Source organism: Bombina bombina, chromosome 8 (assembly GCF_027579735.1).
Source record: "Bombina bombina isolate aBomBom1 chromosome 8, aBomBom1.pri, whole genome shotgun sequence".
NCBI classification, from domain to species: domain Eukaryota; kingdom Metazoa; phylum Chordata; class Amphibia; order Anura; family Bombinatoridae; genus Bombina; species Bombina bombina.
In genome coordinates this window covers 24,546,006-24,569,870 of record NC_069506.1, presented here as the reverse complement: position 1 = coordinate 24,569,870, position 23,865 = coordinate 24,546,006, and the positions used below count along the sequence as shown (strand labels likewise).

General features: G+C 37.7%; 1 protein-coding gene across 1 annotated transcript; it reads right to left on the bottom strand.

Moving 5' to 3' along the window:
* Positions 1-9,350: 9,350 nt before the first annotated feature.
* LOC128638779 (guanylin) lies at positions 9,351-19,472 on the bottom strand. The gene is made up of 3 exons (XM_053690915.1): positions 19,401-19,472; positions 11,021-11,219; positions 9,351-10,417 (listed from the first exon to the last, which is right to left on the bottom strand). The coding sequence occupies exons 1-3, from the start codon at positions 19,470-19,472 to the stop codon at positions 10,353-10,355; spliced, it is 336 nt and encodes a 111-aa protein (XP_053546890.1). The 3' UTR covers positions 9,351-10,352.
* Between the last annotated feature and the right edge of the window lie 4,393 nt (positions 19,473-23,865).

Here is a 23,865-nt window from a genome sequence, read left to right as displayed (position 1 = left end):
TGTTTGTATTCTTGCAATGTGCAAGTCTGTAGTACCACAGTCATAAGAATCCTTAGCAAAAATATCCTTGTACTCCATCAGGAGTTCTCGCAGCTGTTGGCGTTCATCATCGCTGGAACAGCCATTAGCTAAGGATATTTGCTCTTCGACTATTTGCTGAAATCCTGGGAAAGATTTCAGGCTGTCCTATTTCATAGGCTTCTTCCAGTCTAGAGGTGAGATCCCCTTGATTATAATTTACATTGCCTCCCATGACTCTGGTATTGGGGTAATCTTGCTGTTTGATTGGCTGATCAAACACTAGAGAGGCTTCTTCAATTTTACAGATGCCTTCCTCTGAGCTGAAGGGATAAATAGACTGAATATTAAATAGACCCTCTGGCATAGATGCAAAGGATTGTTCTATTAATTGTTCTTCAGTTAGGTATCCTTCAGGTATTAGCCCAATTACATTATTCTGGAATCCAAAAGTGTAATAACTTGATTCCAGTGCATATCCTATGGTAGTTCCCCTTGGATAATGTTATATCCTGTGGGGTCATGTTATGCACAATAATATTTATTGGAACAGTTCCAATATTCACCATAGGAGTGTAGGTTACTGAGACACCCAGATTTTGTATTCTATGGGAGAGGCAAATCAGTGTTTCAGAAGTTTTTAATTTCTGACCTCTCTTTACCTGTAAGGGTAAAAGAAATTTATCAGCCCCAGCAGGAATTATGACATCGCTAGATACCTGCATATTCACAGCATATGGCAATTGCTGGTTTGATTTCAGGGCTGCATTTTCATCCTGAAATACTTCAGGGTCCCCCTTTAACCTGCTCCAGAGGCAAGAATTAATCAAATCTATTTGTATGGCATATCTATGTAAGATATCATTGCCAATGTATATTTGATTATGGGGAGTATTTAAAACTAAAAACAGGTGCTTCACTGACTTATTTCCTATAGAGATAGATAATAAGCACTTAGCGGTGATGTTATAGCTTTCAGACCTGTCATCCAGGTTGCTGACACTGTGGTCTTGGGGAGAAAGATATTTAATCACTTTAGGTTCAGCTATCTGCGCTAATAAACCTTCGCTTATATAGCTAGCTTCCTGTTTTAAGTTTATTTTAGCATACTCGGTTTTACCAAGGTCATGCACTTGTATAGGGATAAATAGATCCTCTTTAACTCTCTCAATCCCTGTGAGGTATTGAGTGTGGCCTCCCCCCTTAGGGATTTTATGATCCCCCTTGTGGAGTGATATGGTTAATACATCGCCATCTAGGGAAATATTCGCTATTTTTCCGGGCGAAATTTTAAAAGTATTACCATCAGAGCCACTAAAAGGAGTTTTGATCATCTATTTGTAGAATAGTGATTTCAGGTACAGAGTTATTCCTGAAATGAATCTCCACAGCATCTGGTTTCTCTTCCACCACGTGACAGCTATGTCGGGTGCGAGAAATACCAGATTTTTCATAATTGATAGGCCGTTTAACTTGTGACCAAATTACATTATTTATGCAATCAATTATGGTGCTTAATCGTTTCAGGAGATCACTACCAATAATTAAACGATCAGTTGGCAGATCCACTATAATGACAGGGTGTCTTATGACCCTGTTCCCCCAATTTAAATTTTAACCAGGCAGTACCGTAAACTTTTAGGGAGTCACCCCCAACACCTATTAGAGAACCGTCAAATTCTCTTATTTTGGGTTTGTGGGGTGTTAGCTCATTTAGCTGTGTGTAGTACCTGTGGGATAAGATAGTTGCCTGTGACCCAGTGTCAATTAATCCCCTGATAGGGTTGGAGACTGAATCTTGCAGCTCAACTAGTACATAATATCTTCCTGCAGTTTCTATCATTTCACACATAAAATTTGCATTCTTGTACATCTGTGGGCTTCGCCACGTTTTACCTGGATCCGCTGTGTCATTCGATGCAGAGGAAATTTCATACCTACCTGTTTCCCCTATGACAAGGTCAGCTGGGTTCTTGTGTACTGCATCTGTGGAAATAATGTTAAGAGAACACTGCAGAGGAAAAGTTTGGTTAATTTTTCCCGGCTGATGTCGCTCATTGTCACAGCTAATTTGTCCGTTTCCGGTCTGTGGGAGATAACATGATTAGTATCATTGATATTTATTACTACATTTTGTATATCTCTCCCCTCCCCTTCAGGTGATACTGCAGTATTTATGACTGTGCCTGTGGTCCACTGCTGACCACTGGCTGTACCCCTAAAAAAGTATTGTTCGGTTGCTGAGCCGTAGATTTTTGACTCATATTAGCGATTTGTTCGCTCAACCGATTTAATTGGGTAAACAGCATATCTACCTGATTGTACAAGTTACCTCTACCCCTGGGCCTATCTCTTGGTGCCCCATTGTACTGATTCCTGGACCATTGGGTTCCCTCAGAATCAGGGCCACTATTTCTATTCTGGCGTGGTTGCCCCCTGGGGTTCAGCTTGTTCAGTATTAATATTTTGGGAAGCATTATATACCTGGGGTGTCTGGTTACCCTGAGAATATCTTCGCCGTTTATTGTATCTACCCTTGCGCGGATACCAATTATTTGGTGAGTATTCTCTTTGTGAGTAATTATTCACCTGATTATGTCCCCCACTTTGGTTATAGTCTCCCTGCGCCTCAACCTGTGTAGGGGGAGGGGCAGAATTAAACCTCTGTGGAGATGGCCTGTTTTGACTGGCCACCTCTGCATAAGTCCTCTTGTTAGACTCCAAATTGAGGGGGCTAGGTGACACCCTAGTTTCTGCCACAATTTTGGGTTTTGACTCCTTTTTAACCCCCTGCTCACTGGACTGCTGAATAGAGTATAACTTCGTACTCTCTTTGATCAGCCATTCCAATGAGCAGTCCTCATCAAAATCTCTAGCTAAGTTGATTTTGATGGGTGTAGGCAATGCTTCAAAAAATAAATTTACAAATTCTGAGCCATCAAATCTGGGATTATCTTCAGCCATACTGTACGCATTTTTCAATACAGAAAGGAATTCGACTGGACTCTGATTCGCACGACACTTTAAACCATATACCGCTATTTTCGCGGCAGTTTTAGTGCGATATTGCCCGAATTCTTTTCTGCATTGTTGTTTTACCCCATTCCAGGAATGAATATTCATATCCTTTAGTGAAGCAAAGAATTTGTGATGCTTACTGTCAAATACCCAAGGCAGAAATTCAATTTTCAATTTCTCACTTGTAACATTCATTATAGATAACGCATTTTCAAAGCCTGTAAATGATCAATTACAGATGTTGTTCCCTTATTGGAGAATATAGGTACTGCGCGTTGTACGAAGGTGATTATTTTATGGGAATCATAGACTTTATCAGACTTATTTTGGGATTCTCTGTTAGAGTTTCCCTCCCCCGCATCAGCTGCGCTACAGCTGTCCTCTGGATTTACATCCTGAGGGGATTGTCTATTTGGGAAATCTACTTCTGACCCGTTAGGGGTCATTTGTCTATGTTGTTCTATATATTTTCGTACCTCGTCCCTGACGCGTTCGCTAAAGGAGTTAGCATTATCTGTATTATTCTCATTGCTAATATAGGGGTTTTCATTATGGCGATATGACCTTTTTAAATCGCTTAATTCTCTCTGGCTTTGCGCAAGCTGTTTATTTAAATCTTGTATCTGCGCGATTAAGTCCATATTGTGCTTATCTAAGGTGGCTAGGTTTTGGGCAAATTCATCCATTTTATTTTTGGCTGTTTTTAAACCCTCTTCGCGTCTGCGCGAGGAACGAATACTATTTTCTAGCTCCTGTATTTGCAATCGTTTGTCTGTGACACAAAACGACATTTCGTCAATTATGCATATTAAAAGGGGCCAGGATTTTAGTATTAGTTCGTCTCGCTTTATGGGAGCTTTGCATTGATTAATCATTAATAATTCCTGGAAGAATTCATTCTCTTCATTCCACATATTATTATTAACGGTAATATTTTTAGCCCTAGTTTCAAGCATATCCATAAAATCATTTAATTCACCCGCAATATTAAACTTCCCTTTAAGGTAACTTAAGATATCTTTCTTAAGGACCTGACCTTTAGTAATAGGTATGGTTATGGGACCAATTTCATTGCTATGTATAGAATTAAATGAGTCACTTCTGGCTACAGACATTATTGTATTGGTTTAGTATTTATTTAACTAAAATGCTAATACAATTTTTGCCAATAAAAAGAGAGAAAAATTTTATATTTAAAAAAAAAATATATTATTAATTTTGAAATATGAAAAATTAATATTCCGAAATATGAAAAATTAATATTTTTGATTAACTTTGAAAATATGAAAAATTAATATTTTTGACTAATTTTGAAATGTGAAAAATTAATATTTTTATTAATTTTTCAAAATTAATCTTTAATAATATTTCAAGATATTAATGTCAATCTCGAAATATGAAAATTAATATTTCAACTTTTCAAAAAAAATATATCTTCAAAATATTAATATCGAAATATGAATCTTTTTTTTTTTTTCTCTTTTATAATAATTTCTGTTTACTTACAAATATATTATATCAATTATGATGGATATTATTAAATCTCATGCAATGCCTCCAATTATTATGTCAGTATATTTATGAAAATCTTAGCAGTGCTATCCAAATAATATATATAAGTTTATGGCAGGGTTATAAACACAATACAAAGAAATAGAAACCCTTATAAACCATGCACCTACTAGACCATACAATTAATATAAATATCTGAATTCTTTTATTTAGTTAATATCCATAAACATATTGAACTATATTTGCAATAAAAGGAAACTAAATAAAAGTTTATATGCGTTAGAACCAACTCTTAAGATATGCTATTCTTCTTACAAAACCCAGAACAATATACCTTCACAATTCAGCCTTATTTATTTAACACAATGGGACTAAAAACCTTTAACATCCAAGCAATACAATTCTAAACAGTGTTTATAAAACAATAGGATAAAATATATATTCTGCTATTTAACTGCAATTTATCCTAATACAAAATTAACCGACAATATCAGAACTTGTATAGATGAGTTACTTAGCCAATTCAGACACAGATTTGAACAATACCTAGGCTTATAACTACCAACTTAAAATACAATATACTTCACCAATTTTGAACCAATTCGTAGCGGTCTTTAGGTCATCTCATTTGAAAGAAGGTTTTTGCACAAATCAAGGATAAGTTTTAAGCTCCTTGCTGAAGTGAACTTTTTTTTTTTCAGGTATATCGCAGCCAAAATCAGATCACTAATTTTCAACAAGTTACAGACAACTCTCTCTTGTGCATTCAACACTCCCATTATATAATCATTGATGACATCATGTGGGTGGCACTACGGGAGCTGACCTTCCCATTGGTTATCTGGGAAGTCTAAATCGGATTGGCCCTTGGAAATTTCATTTTTAACAGCCAGAAAGAACCTTCTGGCTGTAGTTCTCGCAACATAACACCAGGTGGCAGCATACAGTACAACATAGCAATACAATACAGCATTTCTGACATTTTTAAGCAAGTTAATTTTTTTTTTTATAAAATGGTTATTTAATCAGATCACACTCTCTGCATTAATCATATATAACCCCAATTACAGATGGTTAATATTAGGTTATTTTTTTTTGATTATTCTGATACCAAATATGTTATATTATTAACATTTTATTTTATTTAGGTAATTTAATACTGCTAATTATTAGTTTAAAATGCATTACAATGTTATCGGTATCCTGGCATTTATATGTGAATAATAGCTTATTTTTAATTCAGTATTGTACTGTATTCCAAGTGAATCCTGTCTATGTAGATCTGAAATAAAAATAAATGTTAATAATCACTTCTCTTCAGGTCCATAAACATCTATTCATGTTCTTAAACACACAGAGGCTAAGATATTCATGCTTTCAAAACATACACATATATATATATCATATATATATATATATATATATATATATATATATATACACATACACACACACATCTCATGTCCATTAAAACATATACTGTTGCTTTGAAATCATAATGTAAGTCATTTGTCTTCACTGTATTATCCTAACATTCTAACTTTTCAGTAACTTCAGTTGCCAGACTTTTTGTCTCATACTCACCACATGGGGTCAATCCATGAGGAGTTGTAAGAGTCTTTAAAACAGCATATTTCCTGTTTAGCCAGCAGTGCAGATGTGTATTTGATTTTATTTGTGTCACCTTCCCCCAAGAGGGGTTTTTGCAGTAAGTCTTCAAATAGAGATTCAGTGAGATAGAACTGTTGTATCACACGTGTCAAATTCCAAAGGGGTCCTTGAACACATTCTTTTCTCACCTCACCAAATGTTCTGAGGTTATAAAAATCTGCATATATAGTCAAATGAATAGGGTCACTGAGCTATTTCCTTTAGAAAAGAAATGTTTGTGTTTCAAAAAGGCTCTACTGATCGTCAATCCTGATAGACGTGTATTAGAAGCTGTGTTCAACAAACTCATGTTTAATTAATCCTGAGTTCTCATCTAACATATACAGTGTATAAAATATACATATATATATATATATATATATATGTACACATATGTAATATTCATCATAATATTCATATACTCTGACAGTGTACATATACATGTGTCCTTATCTTATATCTGTAGGTATAATCAAATCTCATTACTGTATCACATTGTGTACATATACATGTGTCTTCATCTTATAGCTGTAGGTATAATCAGATCTCATTACTGTATCACATTGTGTACCTATACATGTGTCCTTATCTTATATCTGTAGGTATAATCAGATCTCACTACTTTATCACATTGTGTACATATACATGTGTCTTTATCTTATATCTGTAGGTATAATCAAATCTCATTACTGTATCACATTGTGTACATATACATGTGTCTTTATCTTATAGCTGTAGGTATAATCAGATCTCATTACTGTATCACATTGTGTACATATACATGTGTCTGTATCTTATATCTGTAGGTATAATCAGATCTCATTACTTTATCACATTGTGTACATATACATGTGTCTTTATGTTATATCTGTAGGTATAATCAGATCTCATTACTGTATCACATTGTGTACATATACATGTGTCTTTATCTTATATCTGTAAGTATAATCAGATCTCATTACTTTATCACACTGTGTACATATACATGTGTCTTTATCTTATATCTGTAGGTATAATCAGATCTCATTACTGTATCATATTGTGTACATATACATGTGTCTTTATCTTATATCTGTAGGTATAATCAGATCTCATTACTTTATCACATTGTGTACATATACATGTGTCTTTATCTTATATCTGTAGGTATATTCAGATCTCATTACTGTATCACATTGTGTACATATACATGTGTCTTTATCTTATATCTGTAGGTATAATCAGATCTCACTACTTTATCACATTGTGTACATATACCTGCTTCTTTATCTTATATCTGTCCATAAACCAAACACAGGAATCTGTGAAAAGGATCACAAAGAGAGAGCGTGCCTCCCAGTGCAACACTGCAAAATTAGTAATAAAACAGATCTTGTAATAAAATGATACTCACAAAGGGAGCTGCACCAATGTGCTAATTGACGCCAGCTGGGGAATCACAGTGACCCAACTACACTGATCCTGCAATAGGATGTTGGGATCCAGGATATCCAAGTGGTGTGGTAGGTAAGACAGGCTTCCATATAATACAACATATTTATTAAAATGGTTGATAAAAACAAAAGGGTGTAAGGACTTCACCCAAAAACATAAAAACAAATGTTGTAACAGATTGCAACGCGTTTCTCAGCCCACCTGGCTGTTTCCTCAGGCATCTGTTCAACTAATGGAAGCTCTGGCTTTTAAAACTGTAGGTAAGCCTGATAACCCCTTCCACCACATGTTTCAGCAATTATACTTAATCAACAATTGACTGAAGTATCAAAGTCCTGCATATATTGGATATAACATTTTACATAGAAAACAAACTATTATTATACATGATACCAAACACCCGAAAGATCATCATTACATTGTTGCCTCATAATAAACCATTAAAAATTAAATATAGATAAAATAAAATAAAAGAACATAGTAACGTGCAGCCACAAATAAAATATACAATAAACAAATGGTTGGCTCCATAGGGATGGATGTTTGTGCACATTTTTAAAAAATGGTCCTATTCCACTCTCTTTGAATGAGTCCAAGCCTTGATAATTATGTTATGATAATATATGTGCAAACCTTAAAGCTAACCAAGATCTAGGGACAATAGGTTTTCAACTGATACATGTATATATCATTGTTATGTTTTTTTATTTTTCACAATCTAAGTGCAGTTTTTTGTGTTCAATTGGTCTATGAAACACTATATGTTAGGGTTGTTAATGTTTCATAAAAGACTATTAGCGTAGTTGGAAAAGGTACCTTATTTACAAACTGATGTAGGTTTCTTAACCGATTGTAGCTTGTTAGTGCAATGACACCTTACTCTGAACTACGGCATGATCAGAGGGGTGTGTCAGTTAATGATAGGAAGTGCGTGATTGGGTATACACCTTAGGAGGATGTGAAACAAGAAATGAGAGTTAATGCGTGATTGGGTATGTCTTTGAGAAACGTCCACGTCCTGTGGGGGTTGTGAGCTTGTCATCAAGACCTTGTGTAGTGTATCACTGAGTGCGTGATAATAGAGAATACGCTATTGGTTATTCTCCGTAAAGGGGTGTGTTTCCAAAATAATAATAATTGCAAAAAAGTGTCAATGAATACGGGATATTGAAGAATGTAATTGTGTAGTGAGTGCGTGATGTTAAATAGTGCACAATTGGTTATACTCCGTAGAAGAGTGTGTTACAAAAAATAAATATTAATAAATGCACCATTGGATATATGCTTAGGGGACAATCACAACCTGTAAAAGTATGTGAGCACGTCAACATGACGTTGTGAACTATAACTATGGTTGTGTGAATGTGTGAATAGTATGTGTGCATTAAAAATAATATTGTGAATTTTACCATAAAATGAAATCTTCAGAATTGATTTTCAATGACTACATTTGGATTGTCATACTCATATGAGTTACTACAAATGATGAATATACCAGGCCAATTTTGATAATTGAAACTTGTGTCATAAGCCCCCATAAAGACTCAACTAAGTGTTTTACTAACAATTGGTGCTTATGACTGATGACTGAAATCATCTGGTTGTATGTCTGTGATTTATGTATATGTATACTACCTATACAGGTCACATTGTGATAACTTACCTATTATAATTACACTATACTCACAGATTGTCACACATGAAATAGATCCTTATACTTTTTCCATCAAATAATTTTTATTATTTTCAAAAACAAATACAAAACAAAAACAGAGCAAGTGTACAAGAAAATCATTACTAGTAGTGTACAGAAAATGAACAGATAATGACCACATGTGTGACTAAAATTAAAGCGAGGGCTCAGTATCGCTTAGATCCTTATACTTTTTATTAATAAATCACCCATTTTATCTGCCATATTATAGCGCCCCCTAGTGTTGGGCACCTAGGTGTTATCAACAGTTGTTGCATAAACCAAACACCAATACTTTGAGAGAACAATGGAAAATTAACATTTTATTTCCTTATCTCTTCTATAACCCACTGGGAGTGTAATTTTTTCTACTGGCTGTGTTAACACAGCTTGGCCTCAAGGCCAAAAACTTTCAGGATGGGTGGGGATACCACACACTTAATAAACTATTTCAAATTCCAATATAAGGGCAATGGAAATACTTGTTAACAATTTAATACACTCCCGTAGGTAAAGTGGATCATAGGGAACAAATTAAAGAAGAGAAACGTTTTGAGTAAACTGTCCCTTTACCATGGCTGATGTCAATGAACAATCTCCTCTTTCCAATGAGGTATCTTATTGTGTCTATTGCAGAAGGTATGTGGTATATATCCACTCCTGGAATCAACACCCAGGCACATATACCAGCCAGGACACACCATTGACACTGCCTTGCACTATGTGGAATGCTATGAGTATCAAAACGGTCCAGTATTTTGTGATTAGTAGCACTAAACATTACCACACTTGGAAATCTGTAAATGAAAGGCAAATTGAACTTATTTGTTTTCAAACATATATTTTTATTTTACATTTTATCCTGACATATTGTGTTTGTACTGATTAGGTTTGCTCAATTATTTTCATATTAATAGAAGATCTGATTGCATTGTCCAGTTTTACAAATATAATTAACACACTGAGTTTTGCTGACTTTATTTGACATGAGACAGGAGATGTTTGAAAATAATCGCCCTGAACCCCATCAACACCCAGAACACGCAGCCATAGCACAGACTTCACAAATGTCCGGTTCCATGGCAATTTTTTCTGAAACAAAAGATATAATATAATAATAAATTAGAAGAAATAATCTATAAAAAGATCATTTAGACTCCAGCTAGTCCCGTTAAAAGGACAGTCAAGTAAAAAAAAGCCTTTCATGATTCAAATAGGGCATGTAATTTTAAACAACTTTCCAATTTACTTTTCTCACCAATTTAGCTTTGTTCTCTTGGTTTTCTTAATTGAAACTAAACCTAGGAGGGTCATATGTCAATTTTTTAGACCTTGAAGGCCACCTCTAGTCTGAATGCAATTTGACAGTTTTTCACCACTAGAAGGCATTTGTTCGTGTGTTTCATATAGATAACATTGAGCTCATGCACGTGAAGTTACCTAGGAGTGAGCACTGATTGGCTAAAATGCAAGTCTGTCAAAAGAACTGTAATAAGGGGGCAGTTTGCAGAGGCTTAGATACAAGGTAATTACAGAGGTAAAATGTGTATTATTATAACTGTGTTGGTTATGCAAAACTGGGGAATTTAAAGGGATTTTCTATCTTTTTAAACAACAAAAATTCTGGTGTTGACTGTCCCTTTAATATAACAGAAAACCTATATATATAAACTGTATGATAAATAAATGAATTACCTAATCTGTCAAACACATCCTGAGCATTGGCACTGTCGCACACAGGGGCAAATTCTTTGGGTAGCAAGTTCAATGCACACAGTTTCTCAGCTGACCAGTGTTCATGCTTAGGCAATACCTTCTCGAGTTTGGTCACCTGCTGGTCCAAAACTTTCTGTAGCGCCTTCACTGAATCCAATGAGAAGGTGAAATCTCCATCCTGAAAAATGTAAGGAAAAATTGCACTGGCTTTGTATAGTTACTTCCATAATGCTCAGTAGTACCCTGGGGTATATAATGTGTCTAATAAACAGAAGAGAGGCGCCTCATGTGTGTATCTGTAGTTCAAATTCAATTGTAAATTGTATCAAGAAAACAGGGTACTCACATTTGAGAAGTTTGAAGTTTCTCAGCCATGAGCTATTTCATCAGACATCTGCTGAGAAACGCGTTGCATGAGCTGGAATATCATTTGGATGCACCCAGTTTCTATACACTGGTTTGTTTTTAATTTATTTTAATTTGTTTTAATAAACTTGCTAAACGACCAGTGTGCACAAGCTTTTTATATTCAAGCCTATACATCTGCCATTGAATTGTAACCTAAAGGATCCCTGGGACAGTTGCAGCTCCCGGGAGTGGGTGAGCTGATACACCTCTAAGATATCAGCCTGCGTCTAACAGCACATAGGGGTCCTCTTCTCAAATGTGAGTACCCTGTTTGCTTGATACAATATACAATTGAATTTGGACTACAGATACACACATGAGGTGCCTCTCTTTTGTTTATTAGATATAATTGTCAAGTTGTATCCAACCACAGTATCTGTGAAAAGAGGAGTGCACCCGTTTACAACCTGCTGAGGAACTGTGATTAATCCATATCCATTGACTATCGGCACCTAAGGGACTTTATTATTCCCTAATAGGTATATTGTGCGATTTGCACATTATACATCTTTACTATTAACCTTTTGTTGTGATATCAGCACCCCTATCAACCTTTCCTTTTGGTTCTTGTGTTAATTCTAGGTATATAATGTGTACCTGAGGAACTGTAGAGACCAATTGTAACTCTACAGGGTGACAACCTCTTTGCTATCAATAGTTCTCATGTGATCAAAATCCTCCCAAAGCAACACACACTTGATGGCAGCTGGGGGTTAATAACAATTGGTATTTATTGCCACAATAAAGTGTGCAAACAATCTGATAGATTACGAGTCTTTTGTTAGCCTTAAAAAGCAGCGTTGAGAGGTCCCAACGCTGCTTTTTAGCGCCCGCTGGTATTACGAGTCTGGCAGGTACAGGTGTATTGCTCACTTTTCTTCCTCGACTCGAGCATACCGCAAATCCCCTTACGTCAATTGCGTATCCTATCTTTTTAATGGGATTTGCTTAACACCGGTGAGTGGTAGACCCTCTCCTGTCAAGACTCCTACCGCATTTAAAAGTAAGTAGTTAAGAGTTTTATGGGCTAAAGCCGTAACATAAAACTCTTAACTAAAGTGCTAAAAAGTACACTAACACCCATAAACTACCTATTAACCCCTAAACCGAGGCCCCCCCACATCTCAAACACTTAAATAAAATTTTTAACCCCTAATCTGCCAACAGGACATCGCCGCCACTGTAATAAATATATTAACCCCTAAACCGCCGCACTCCCGCCTCGCAAACACTAGTTACATTTTATTAACCCCTAATCTGCCGTCCCTAACATCGCCGACACCTATCTACATTTATTAACCCCTAATCTGCCGCCCCCAACGTCGCCGCTACTATATTAAATTAATTAACCTCTAAACCTAAGTCTAACCCTAAGTCTAACCGCCCTAATTTAAATATAATTTAAATAAAACGAAATAAAATTACTACAATTAAATAAATTAATCCTATTTAAAACTAAATACCTATAAAATAAACCATAATATAGCTACAATATAACTAACTAATAGTTACATTGTAGCTAGCTTAGGGTTTATATTTATTTTACAGGCAAGTTTGTATTTATTTTAACTAGGTACAATAGTTATTAAATAGTTATTAACTATTTAATAGCTACCTAGTTAAAATAAATACAAATTTACCTGTAAAATAAATCCTAACCTAAATTACAATTAAACCTAACACTACACTATAATTAAATTAATTACATAAACTAACTACAATTAACTACAATTAAAATTAAACTAAACTAAAGTACGAAACCCCCCCACTAAATTACAGAAAATAAAAAAATAATTACAAGAATTTTAAACTAATTACACCTACTCTAATCCCCCTAATAAAATATAAAAGCCCCCAAATTAAAAAAATTCCCTACCCTATACTAAATTACAAAAACCCCTTAAAAGGGCCTTTTGCAGGGCATTGCCCCAAAGTAATTAGCTCTTTTACCTGCAAAAAAAAGACAAACCCCCCAACATTAAAACCCACCACCCACACACCAAACCCTACTCTAAAACCCACCCAATCCCCCCTTAAAAAAACCTAACACTACCCCCTTGAAGATCACCCTACCTTGAGACGTCTTCACCCAGCCGGGCACAAGTGGACCTCCAGAGTGGCAGAAGTCTTCATCCGATCCGGGCAGAAGAGGTCCTCCAAGCGGCAGAAGTCTTCATCCAGGCGGCATCTTCTATCTTCATCCATCCGGAGCGGAGCGGGTCCATCTTCAATCCAGCCGACGCGGAGCATCCGCTTCAAATGAAGTCCAAGCGAAGAATGAAGGTTCCTTTAAATGACGTCATCCAAGATGGTGTCCCTTGAATTCCGATTGGCTGATAGGATTCTATCAGCCAATAGGAATTAAGGTAGGAAAAATCCTATTGGCTGATCCAATCAGCCAATAGGATTGAGGTTGCATTCTATTGGCTGATTGGAACAGCCAATAGAATGTGAGATCAATCCTATTGGCTGATTAGATCAGCCAATAGGATTTTTCCTACCTTAATTCCGATTGGCTGATAGAATCCTATCAGCCAATCGGAATTCAAGGGACGTCATCTTGGATGACGTCATTTAAAGGAACCTTCATTCCTTTAAAGGAACCTTCATTCTTCGCTTGGACTTCGTTTGAAGAGGATGCTCCGCGTCGGCTGGATTGAAGATAAACCAGCTCCGCTCCGGATGGATGAAGATAGAAGATTCCGCTTGGATGAAGACTTCTGCCACTTGGAGGACCTCTTCTGCCTGGATTTGATGAAGACTTCTGCCCCTCTGGAGGTCCACTTGTGCCCGGCTGGTTGAAGACGTCTCAAGGTAGGGTGATCTTCAAGGGGGCAGTGTTAGGTTTTTTTAAGGGGGGATTGGGTGGGTTTTAGAGTAGGGTTGGGTGTGTGGGTGGTGGGTTTTAATGTTGGGGGGTATTGTCTTTTTTTTACAGGTAAAAGAGCTGATTACTTTGGGGCAATGCCCCACAAAAGGCCCTTTTAAGGGCTATTTGTAATTTAGTATAGGGTAGGGATTTTTTTATTTTGGGGGGCTTTTTTATTTTATTAGGGGGATTAGAGTAGGTGTAATTAGTTTAAAACTCTTGTAATTATTTTTTTATTTTCTGTAATTTAGTGGGGTTTTTTTTTTCCGTACTTTAGTTTATTTATTTTAATTGTAGTTAATTTATGTAATTAATTTAATTATAGTGTAGTGTTAGGTTTAATTGTAATTTAGGTTAGGATTTATTTTACAGGTAAATTTGTACTTATTTTAACTATGTAGTTATTAAATAGTTAATTACTATTTAATAACTATTGTACCCTAGTTAAAATAAATACAAACTTGCCTGTAAAATAAAAATAAATCCTAAGCTAGCTACAATGTAACTAGTTATATTGTAGCTAGCTTAGGGTTTATTTTATAGGTAAGTATTTAGTTTTAAATAGGATTAATTTAGTTTATTGTAGTTATTTTTTTAGATTTATTTTAATTATATTTAAATTAGGGGGGTGTTAGGGATAGGGTTAGATTTAGGTTTAGGGGTTAATAACTTTATTATAGTGGCGGCGACGTTGGCGGCGGCAGTTTAGGGGTTAAGAAGTGTAGTTAGGTTGCGGCGACGTTGGGGGGGCAGATTACGGGTAAATAAATACAATGTAGGGTTCGGCGATGTTGGGGGCATAAGAATAGGGGTTCATAGGGATAATCTAGGTGGCGGCTGTGTCCGGAGCGGCAGAGTAGGGTTTAATAATTATAATGTAGGTGGCGACGATGTCGGGGACGGCAGATTAGGGGTTAATAAGTGTAAGATTAGGGGTGTTTAGACTTGGGGTTCATGTTAGGGTGTTAGGTGTAGACATAAATGTGTTTCCCCATAGGAATCAATGGGGCTGCGTTAGAAGCTGAACGATGCTTTTTTGCAGGTGTTAGGATTTTTTTCAGCCGACTCAGCCCCATTGTTTCCTATGGGGAAATCGTGCACGAGCACCTTTAGCCAGCTTACCGCTACCGTAAACAATGCTGGTATTGAGGTGAGATGTGGAGCTAAATTCTGCTCTACTCTCACCTTTTTGCGGCTAACGCCAGGTTTAAAAAAACCTGTAATACCAGCGTTGTGTTAAGGGATCGGTGAAAAAAACCAGCTCGTTAGCACCGCACCCCTGTTACCGCAAAACTCGTAATCTAGGCGAATGGTTGTTATGAATACAGCAATAGCAAAGGAACCGTGATAGTTACTTTATCAGCTCATTTCTAAATGTCACTAACTGACCTCAGCAGGGAATATGAGATGAAAAAGCTAAATCATAGGATAAGTTGTAACATGGCAGTGAGTATCAGTTTATTGAAACTCAGTGAAACTAGAAAGCTTACAATTTTAAAGGAAAGATTACAGGAAAATGGGTAGAAAATTATGAAAGTATAGTTATTTTGTCCATTACCCATCATTTAAACATTTTATATTGGTTTTTAACGTGTAATGTCTCTTTAATAGTTTTAGTAGCAGACAATTCTCATACAAATACTTTTTGGTACCAGCATCTTCCCTACATTAGGGGTATCCTCTGACCCAGGACACCCCAGCTTAATAAACACTTAATGGTACCCTCCAACTCAATAACTAAATAAACCATAAAGGGATAGTAAAGTTAAAATTAAACTTTCAGGATTCAGATAGAGCATGCAATTTTAAACAACTTACCAATTTGCTTCTGTAATCTAATTGTCTTTGTTCTGTTTGTATCCTTTGTTGAGAAGCATACCTAGATAGGCCCAGAAGAAGCAATGCACTGATGGGAGCTTGCTGCCGATTGGTGGCTGCACATATATGCCCCTTGTCATTGGCTCCCCCTATGTGTTCTGCTGACACCCACTATGACAAGAGGCATATGCAGCTACAAATCACCAGCTAGCTCCCAGTGGTACATTGCTGCTACTGAGAATATACTTTTCAACAATGGATATCTATAGATAAAGCAAATTAGATAATAGAAGTATCTTTTATTTTCATACGGATTCCAGATTTAGGGGCATTTTCTGCATAGGGCAATAGGAGTCTTTCATCTCGCTGTTAGCCTCCGTCCCTCAGCTCAGCAGTTTATTCGCAACTCCCCTCAGAAACTTGAGTACTGAATGACATCTAAAAACTCATTGTGCGCTTTCTAAACAGCCTCCCCTCAAAATCTCAATTATTTTCTTATTGTTCAACACAAACATTTTAGCAATTATTCTTAAAGGTGCACGGAAATAAAAAAATTAAGGGCGCGATTAACCCGACATGAAAAAATGAATAGTTCACATTCCAATGTTCTTCACATAGAAGAACATATTCTATTTATTCATAAATACATATTTCTACATACAGTATATCTGATAGTTTTTTGGTACAATATATATCTATACCTATATATATATATATAATTATATGTAGCTCTATATATATATAAAACACATAGAAGGTAGTGCTGGTCGACCGTGTGACATCCTACATGGATGGAGGGAACCGTTTCAGTGTCACGCCTGGAGCTTAAACGCTGAGAAGCTGTGGCTAGTAGCGGTAAATATACAGCAAAGAGAGGGTTCCCTGAGCCCAAAACCGAAGGATCAATAGAGGTTTAAAACAGAGGCATCACACTGCTGGAGGAAATAAGGATAAAACATGCTTTTTAATTCACTTTAAATAAAACACATCAGTGAAACAGACAGTGACCTGGAGCGTAGGTACATACGGGGGTGACATCATCTGACGCGTTTCATGCCCTTCTGGTGCTTTGTCAAAGATGTGGGTGTGAGGATCAAGGAGCCGGTTTATACTCTATCTCAAGAGAGGTAAGGCACCTCCTCCCACCTAAATGTACCAATCATTATTCATCTAATGTACAACATTAAAACCTCTGTTTTAAACCTATATTGATCCTTCGGTTTTGGGCTCAGGGATCTCTCTCTTTATTAGATAGTGTTAATATGAGTGTAAGTGTACCTTGTAATGTAATTTTGATGAGTTTTATGACACTTTTATCTTTCACGAAAAGTTAACCAGAGCTCTGAAGTCACGGTAATCATTCTACCGTAAATCACAATTGCGATTGTGTTTATTTTCAACTCATAATACGAGCAGTAAGACCAATGAGTGCAAAACCCTCAAAATAAACCCCTTAATTCACAGGTGCGAATGTTTGTGCTCCACTCGTAATCTAGTCCTAAATGTTCATGATTCAGACAGAGCACGGTTATAAAAAAATGTTACAATTTACTTATGAAATAAAACTGGGATCTTTTGTTGAACTTTAGTTCCTATCTATAAGAACACTCTGAGGTTGGCCCTGCAGTGTGTATTTATCTTGAACAATTTATGTATCACATTGTTGCAACCATTGCAGCCATATTGTTCTCCTGATACATGCACGCTCCTCATGCTACCTCAGTATGCTTTCACAGAGAGAAGGTAAGTTTTAACAAATGATAACAATAACAGAAGTAAAATGAAAGGTTTATGTTGGACTCCCATGTTCTCTATGTTACTCAAACACTACAGAGGTGCATGGGGGTTCCCTAGAATAAAATAGGAACTGGGGTGATGAAGTGATTAGAGGCTGGAGGGCATTTTAGTGGAGCAGATATAAATATTTGCACTGGCATTGATTCTCTCACTCCTTGTCATCACAACTAATTTCTTTATGAAAATGATTCACTAAATAATATAAACTTCTGGCAACATTAGTAATGAATTCCATAGAATAATTCTAAAAACAACAGCTCCTCCACGGTTGGCTCTGTTTACAGGGGGAGGAGCTTATAAACTACACGGTTGGCTCTGTTTACAGGGGGAGGAGCTTATAAACTACATGGAGGAACCATAATGTTACCCCAGACCATTGCACAACCCTGGCATAGTGTTTTTCAGAAGATATTTTTGTGTGTTTCCCCATGCATGATTTGGCATCAGTGTACTAACTGGAGAGTTTTCCTGTTGTGAAATATATCTATGCGGTAATCTGTAGAGGCATATGTTTATGTAATTGTTTAAAGGGACAGTCTACTTGAAATCTGCAGCCTCCCCCTTTATCTTAGTGCTTGTTACATTCTTGCATTTTAGCCAATCAGTGCGGTTCTAGTATAACCATTATCATTCTCTGCAGGAGTGAGCACAATGTTTTCTATATGGCACACATGAACTAGCACTGTCTGGCTATTGTGCAAGATTTAAAAAGCTAATAAAAAGCACAGAGATAAGGGGCAGCCTGCAGGGGCTTAGAAACAGGTAAACTTACAGGTTATAAATACATTAATATAACAATTTTGGTTGTGCAAAACTGGAGAATTAGTAGTAAAGGGATAAAAAAAACAAGTTTTTTCTTTAATGATTCAGAGAGATGCACGCAATTGTAAGCAACTTTGTAATTTACTCCTATGATCAATTTTTCTTCAATCCCTTGCTATCTTTATTTAAAGCAGCAATGTAAAGCTTAGGAGCCAGACCATTTTTGGTTCAGCACCTGGGTAGCGCTTGGTGTTTAAATGAAGCCACCAATAAGCAAGCGCTATCCAGGGTGCTGAAGCAAAAATGGGCTGGCTCCTAAGCTTTACATTCTTGCTTTTTAAATAAAGATAGCAAGAGAATGAAGAAAAAATTAGAGTAAATAACAATGTTGCTTGAAATTGCTCCTTTATCTAAACCATGAAAGAAAAAAAAATTGGGTTTATTATTCCTTTAAGCAATAAAAAAAATCAAGTGGACTGTGTCTTTAAGTTATAAGGAATTAAGAATTAGACTTTGTCCCCATATTAATATCTAATTAACTGAATTTCTGAGGTTAGAAAGTATTGGTATGTATAGAACAAGCATAATGGTTACATTGGTATCATTTAAACAAGATGATTCATTATAGTGCATGATGGAGATAATTCAATATGCAAGTTCTCAATACAAATACAACAAACTCACATACTACCTGTTATCTCTTACCTTCACAATCACTCCGCTAGATATGTGTATCAGTATGAAAACACAAAAAGCTTTGATCCCTAGGGTCTGCATGATGCCAGCTGATTACCCACACGCCAAGTCAGTCCTGGTTTTATAAGGTGCGTCCCTGGTTATTCAGTAATCTCGCTCCATAACTGGGCCAAAATGATTGGCAGCAACAGAGTATAATTCAAATAAAGTCATATATTTATTGATTGTAAAGGTCACCTGATAATTTTATGATTTATTTGCGGCTTGATAGCTTTTATGTTTCAGCCAGCAGGTTCAACTGTATAATTTAGAATAGATAAGATTTCACAGGCTACAGTGATGGGGTGGGAAATTATCAATAAAGTTCTGTTATTATGCCCTATCTGTACAATATTCTGCATATGGGGTATGGTTAAAGCAATCTACATTTCACCCTTTTTTTTTAGTATATTGTCTTTATTAAACTTATAAAGAAAAAAAAGCTTTAAGCAAAATAAAGAAACAAATTCAAAATATCTAAAATACACAAAATATACTGTATATAAAGTAAAGAGGTCTAGCAAAGTCAAATAGACACTTTCATTTGTAGGATTACCTGCACTTAAAAACCAATTCTGCACATTGGAAATCCAAGATGAATAATTTGAAGGCAAACACACATATAATCTGATACTTATAACACATTAAACAGATAAGAAAAAGAGGAGTTAATCACTAGCAGGGGCGTATTTAGGTTTTGTGCTGCCCTAGGCACCGGCCTTGTTGGCCTATGTCTTAATACGCCCCTGATCACTAGGTATTGGAACCACCTAATAATGTCTCAATGTATTCAGCTAATTGCCTGAATTGCCTGAACGCACATAGAGTACCCTGGATTGGCATCAAGATAGATTAGAATTAATAATCAGCAAGACGACTAGAGAAGACCCCAGACTTGGGAGGACATGTCACTGGGCAGTTGCCTCAACAAGTCAACACATTAGATTTGCATAATCAACAAATGCAAGATAACAAGACAATGCAATAGCACTTAGTCTGAACTTCAAATGAGTAGTAGATTTTTTTATAACAAATTTCAAAGTTATATATATTTCCACTCCCCTTGTACCATGTGACAGCAATCAGCCAATCACAAATGCATATACGTATGTGAATTCTTGCACATGCTCGGTAGGATCTGGTGACTCAAAAATTGTAAATATAAAAGACTGTGCACATTTTTTTTTAATGGAAGTAAATTGGAAAGTTGTTTAAAATTACATGCTGTATCTGAATCATGAAAATGAAATTTAACCTGAGTGTCCCTTTAACCTATAGGGGCCCATTTATCAAGCGCCGTATGAAGCTTGATGCCCGGTGTTTCTGGAGAGACTTCAGACTTGCCAGAAACACCAGTTATGAAGCATCGGTCTAAAGACCGCTGCTCCATATCCTGTCTGCCTGCTCTGAGGAGGCGGACAGAGATAGCGTGAAATCAACCCGATCCAATACGATCGGGTTGATTGACACCTCCTGCTAGTGGCCGGCTGGCCGCAAATCTGCAGGGGGGCGGCATTGCACCAGCAGTTCAGCAAGAGTTGCTGGTGCAATGCTGAATGTGGAGAGTGTATTGCTCTCCGCATTCAGCGATGTCTGTCGGACCTGATCCGCTGATCGGATCATGTCGGACAGACGTTTCATAAATAGGCCCCATAATCTAAATTTATCATGGTGCAGCTATGATACATTTTCCCCTTTTTTAATGCATTCCGAATGATCCCTTTAATCTGCTGGAGTTTAGAACACTATTAATAAATATCTCCTTGACCTTTATTTTGTCATTTGAAATAGCCACTTTGCCTTTTGAAACTGCCACCTACACTGAAAATGTCAGTACTGTAATATTGGTTATAGAGTTGCTACATTAAAGAGGCAGTTAAAAAAAATCAATCTTCCAATGGGTAGTAGGAGAGAGACCAGCACATTTGAAAGTGTGTTTTTGAATGCAATGCTTTGAACTCATATAAGCAGCATTTTTTCTATCTAATACTACTGAAAGCTTACATATAAGGCATTATGATTCATTTTTTTCCTTTATTAATCATGAAGTGAGCTGGTATATTTCATGTAATGTGGTAAAGGATGTTATTTTTGCATTATTGACTATTTTTGTTCTTTTACTAACTTCGTTATATATCATTAAACTCATTGATACATTTACCAATCAACTGAAGTATTGTGATTCAGTTATTAAAGGGACAGTCTAGGCCACAATAAACTTTCATGATTCAGATAGAACATGTAATTTTAAACAATTTTCCAATTTACTTTTATCACCAATTTTGCTTTGTTCTCTTGGTATTCTTAGTTGAAAGCTTAACCTAGGAGGTTCATATGCTAATTTCTTAGACCTTGAAACTCTTTCAGATTGCATTTTAACAGTTTTTCACCACTAGAGGGTGTTAGTTCACATATTTCATATAGATAACACTGTGCTCGTGCACGTGAAGTAATCTGGGAGCAGGCACTGATTGGCTAGACTGCAAGTCTGTCAAAAGAACTGAAAAAAGGGGCAGTTTGCAGAGGCTTAGATACAAAATAATCACAGAGGTTAAAATTATATTATTAAAACTGTGTTGGTTATGCAAAACTGGGAAATGGGTAATAAAGGGATTATCTATCTTTTAAAACAATAAAAATTCTGGTGTAGACTGTCCCTTTAATATACATAGGAAAAATTGTATAAACAAGGAAAGTATCTTCCAAATTATATGACAAAATTTATAAATCTTTCTACAGATTAGACTTTGTCATTGATGTATCACTTTATCTCTGCCCTATATATGATAAACAATATTCCATGACTTGCATTGTATCTCTTTTTTTGCTATATCCTATTATATAAAAGGCCAAGTGTGTTTGTCCGAAGCTGTCATGCGCAGTAGAGACAGCACGAGGACAAACACACCTGGCCTTTGAGTCCTACTCCCTAGCTGATCTAATCTGTGGCAGAAGTGGGCGTGACCGGACGTGAATGGCTGTAAAAGGGGCGTGGTCAGTCGTGTAGTGGGCGTGGCCAGGCAAGGTTGCGAGATAGAGAGGGTAGAGAGACAGACAGAGAGGAGGGGAGAGAGAGGAGGGGAGAGAGAGGAGGGGAGAGGGGGACAGATAGAGAGGAGAGAGGGGGGAGAAAGAGAGAGGAGAGGGGGGGGAGAGAGAGAGAGGAGAGGGGGGAGAGAGAGAGGAGAGGGGGGAGAGAGAGAGAGGAGAGGGGGGAGAGGAGAGGGGGCGAGAGAGAGGAGAGGGGGGGAGAGAGAGGAGAGGGGGGAGAGAGAGGAGAGGGGGGGAGAGAGAGAGAGGAGAGGGGGGAAGAGAGAGAGAGGAGAGGGGGGAGAGAGAGCGAAGAGAGGGGGAGAGAGAGAGAGGAGAGGTGGAGAGAGGGGAGAGAGAGAGAGGAGGGGAGAGAGAGAAAGGAGGGGAGAGAGAGAGGAGAGGGGGGAGAGAGCGCAAAAGAGATGGGAGAGAGAGCGCAAAAGAGAGGGGGGAGAGAGAGGGAGCAAAAGAGGGGGGAGAGAGCACAAAAGAGAGGGGGGGAGAGAGAGCAAAAGAGAGGGGGGAGAGAGAGCAAAAGAGAGGGGGGGAGAGAGAGCAAAAGAGAGGGGGGAGAGAGCGCAAAAGAGAGGGGGAGAGAGAGAGCACAAAAGAGAGGGGGGAGAGAGAGAGGAGAGGAGGGGATGAGAGAGAGGAGAGGAGGGGGGAGAGAGAGGAGGGGATGAGAGAGAGGAGGGGGGAGAGAGAGAGAGGAGGGGGGAGAGAGAGAGGAGGGGGGAGAGAGTGAGGAGGATGGAGAGAGAGAGAGAGAGAGAGGAGGGGGGAGAGAGAGGAGGGGGGAGAGAGAGAGAGGAGGGGGGGAGACAGAGGGGGGAGAGAGAGAGGGGGGAGAGAGAGAGAGGGGGGAGAGAGAGAGGAGGGGAGAGAGAGAGAAGGGGGAGAGAGAGAGGAGGGGAGAGAGAGAGAAGGGGGAGAGAGAGAGAGAGGAGGGGGAGAGAGAGTGAGGAGGGGGGAGAGAGAGAGGAGGGGGGGAGAGAGAGAGAGAGAGGAGGGGGGAGAGAGAGAGGAGGGGGGGTAGAGAGAGAGAGAGAGAGGAGGGGGGAGAGAGAGAGAGAGGAGGGGGGAGAGAGAGAGAGGAGGGGGAGAGAGAGAGGAGGGGGAGAGAGAGAGGGAGGGAGAGAGGAGGGGGGAGAGAGAGAGGGGAGGGAGAGAGAGAGGGGGGAGAGAGAGTGCAAAAGAGATGGGTGAGAGAGCTCAAAAGAGAGGGGGAGAGAGAGCGCAAAAGAGATGGGGGAGAGAGCTCAAAATAGAGGGGGAGAGAGAGCACAAAATAGATGGGGGAGAGAGTGCGAAGAGAGGGGAGAGAGAGCACAAAAGAGAGGGGGAGAGAGAGAGCGCAAAAGAGAGGGGGAGAGAGAGTGCAAAAGAGAGGGGAGAGAAAGAG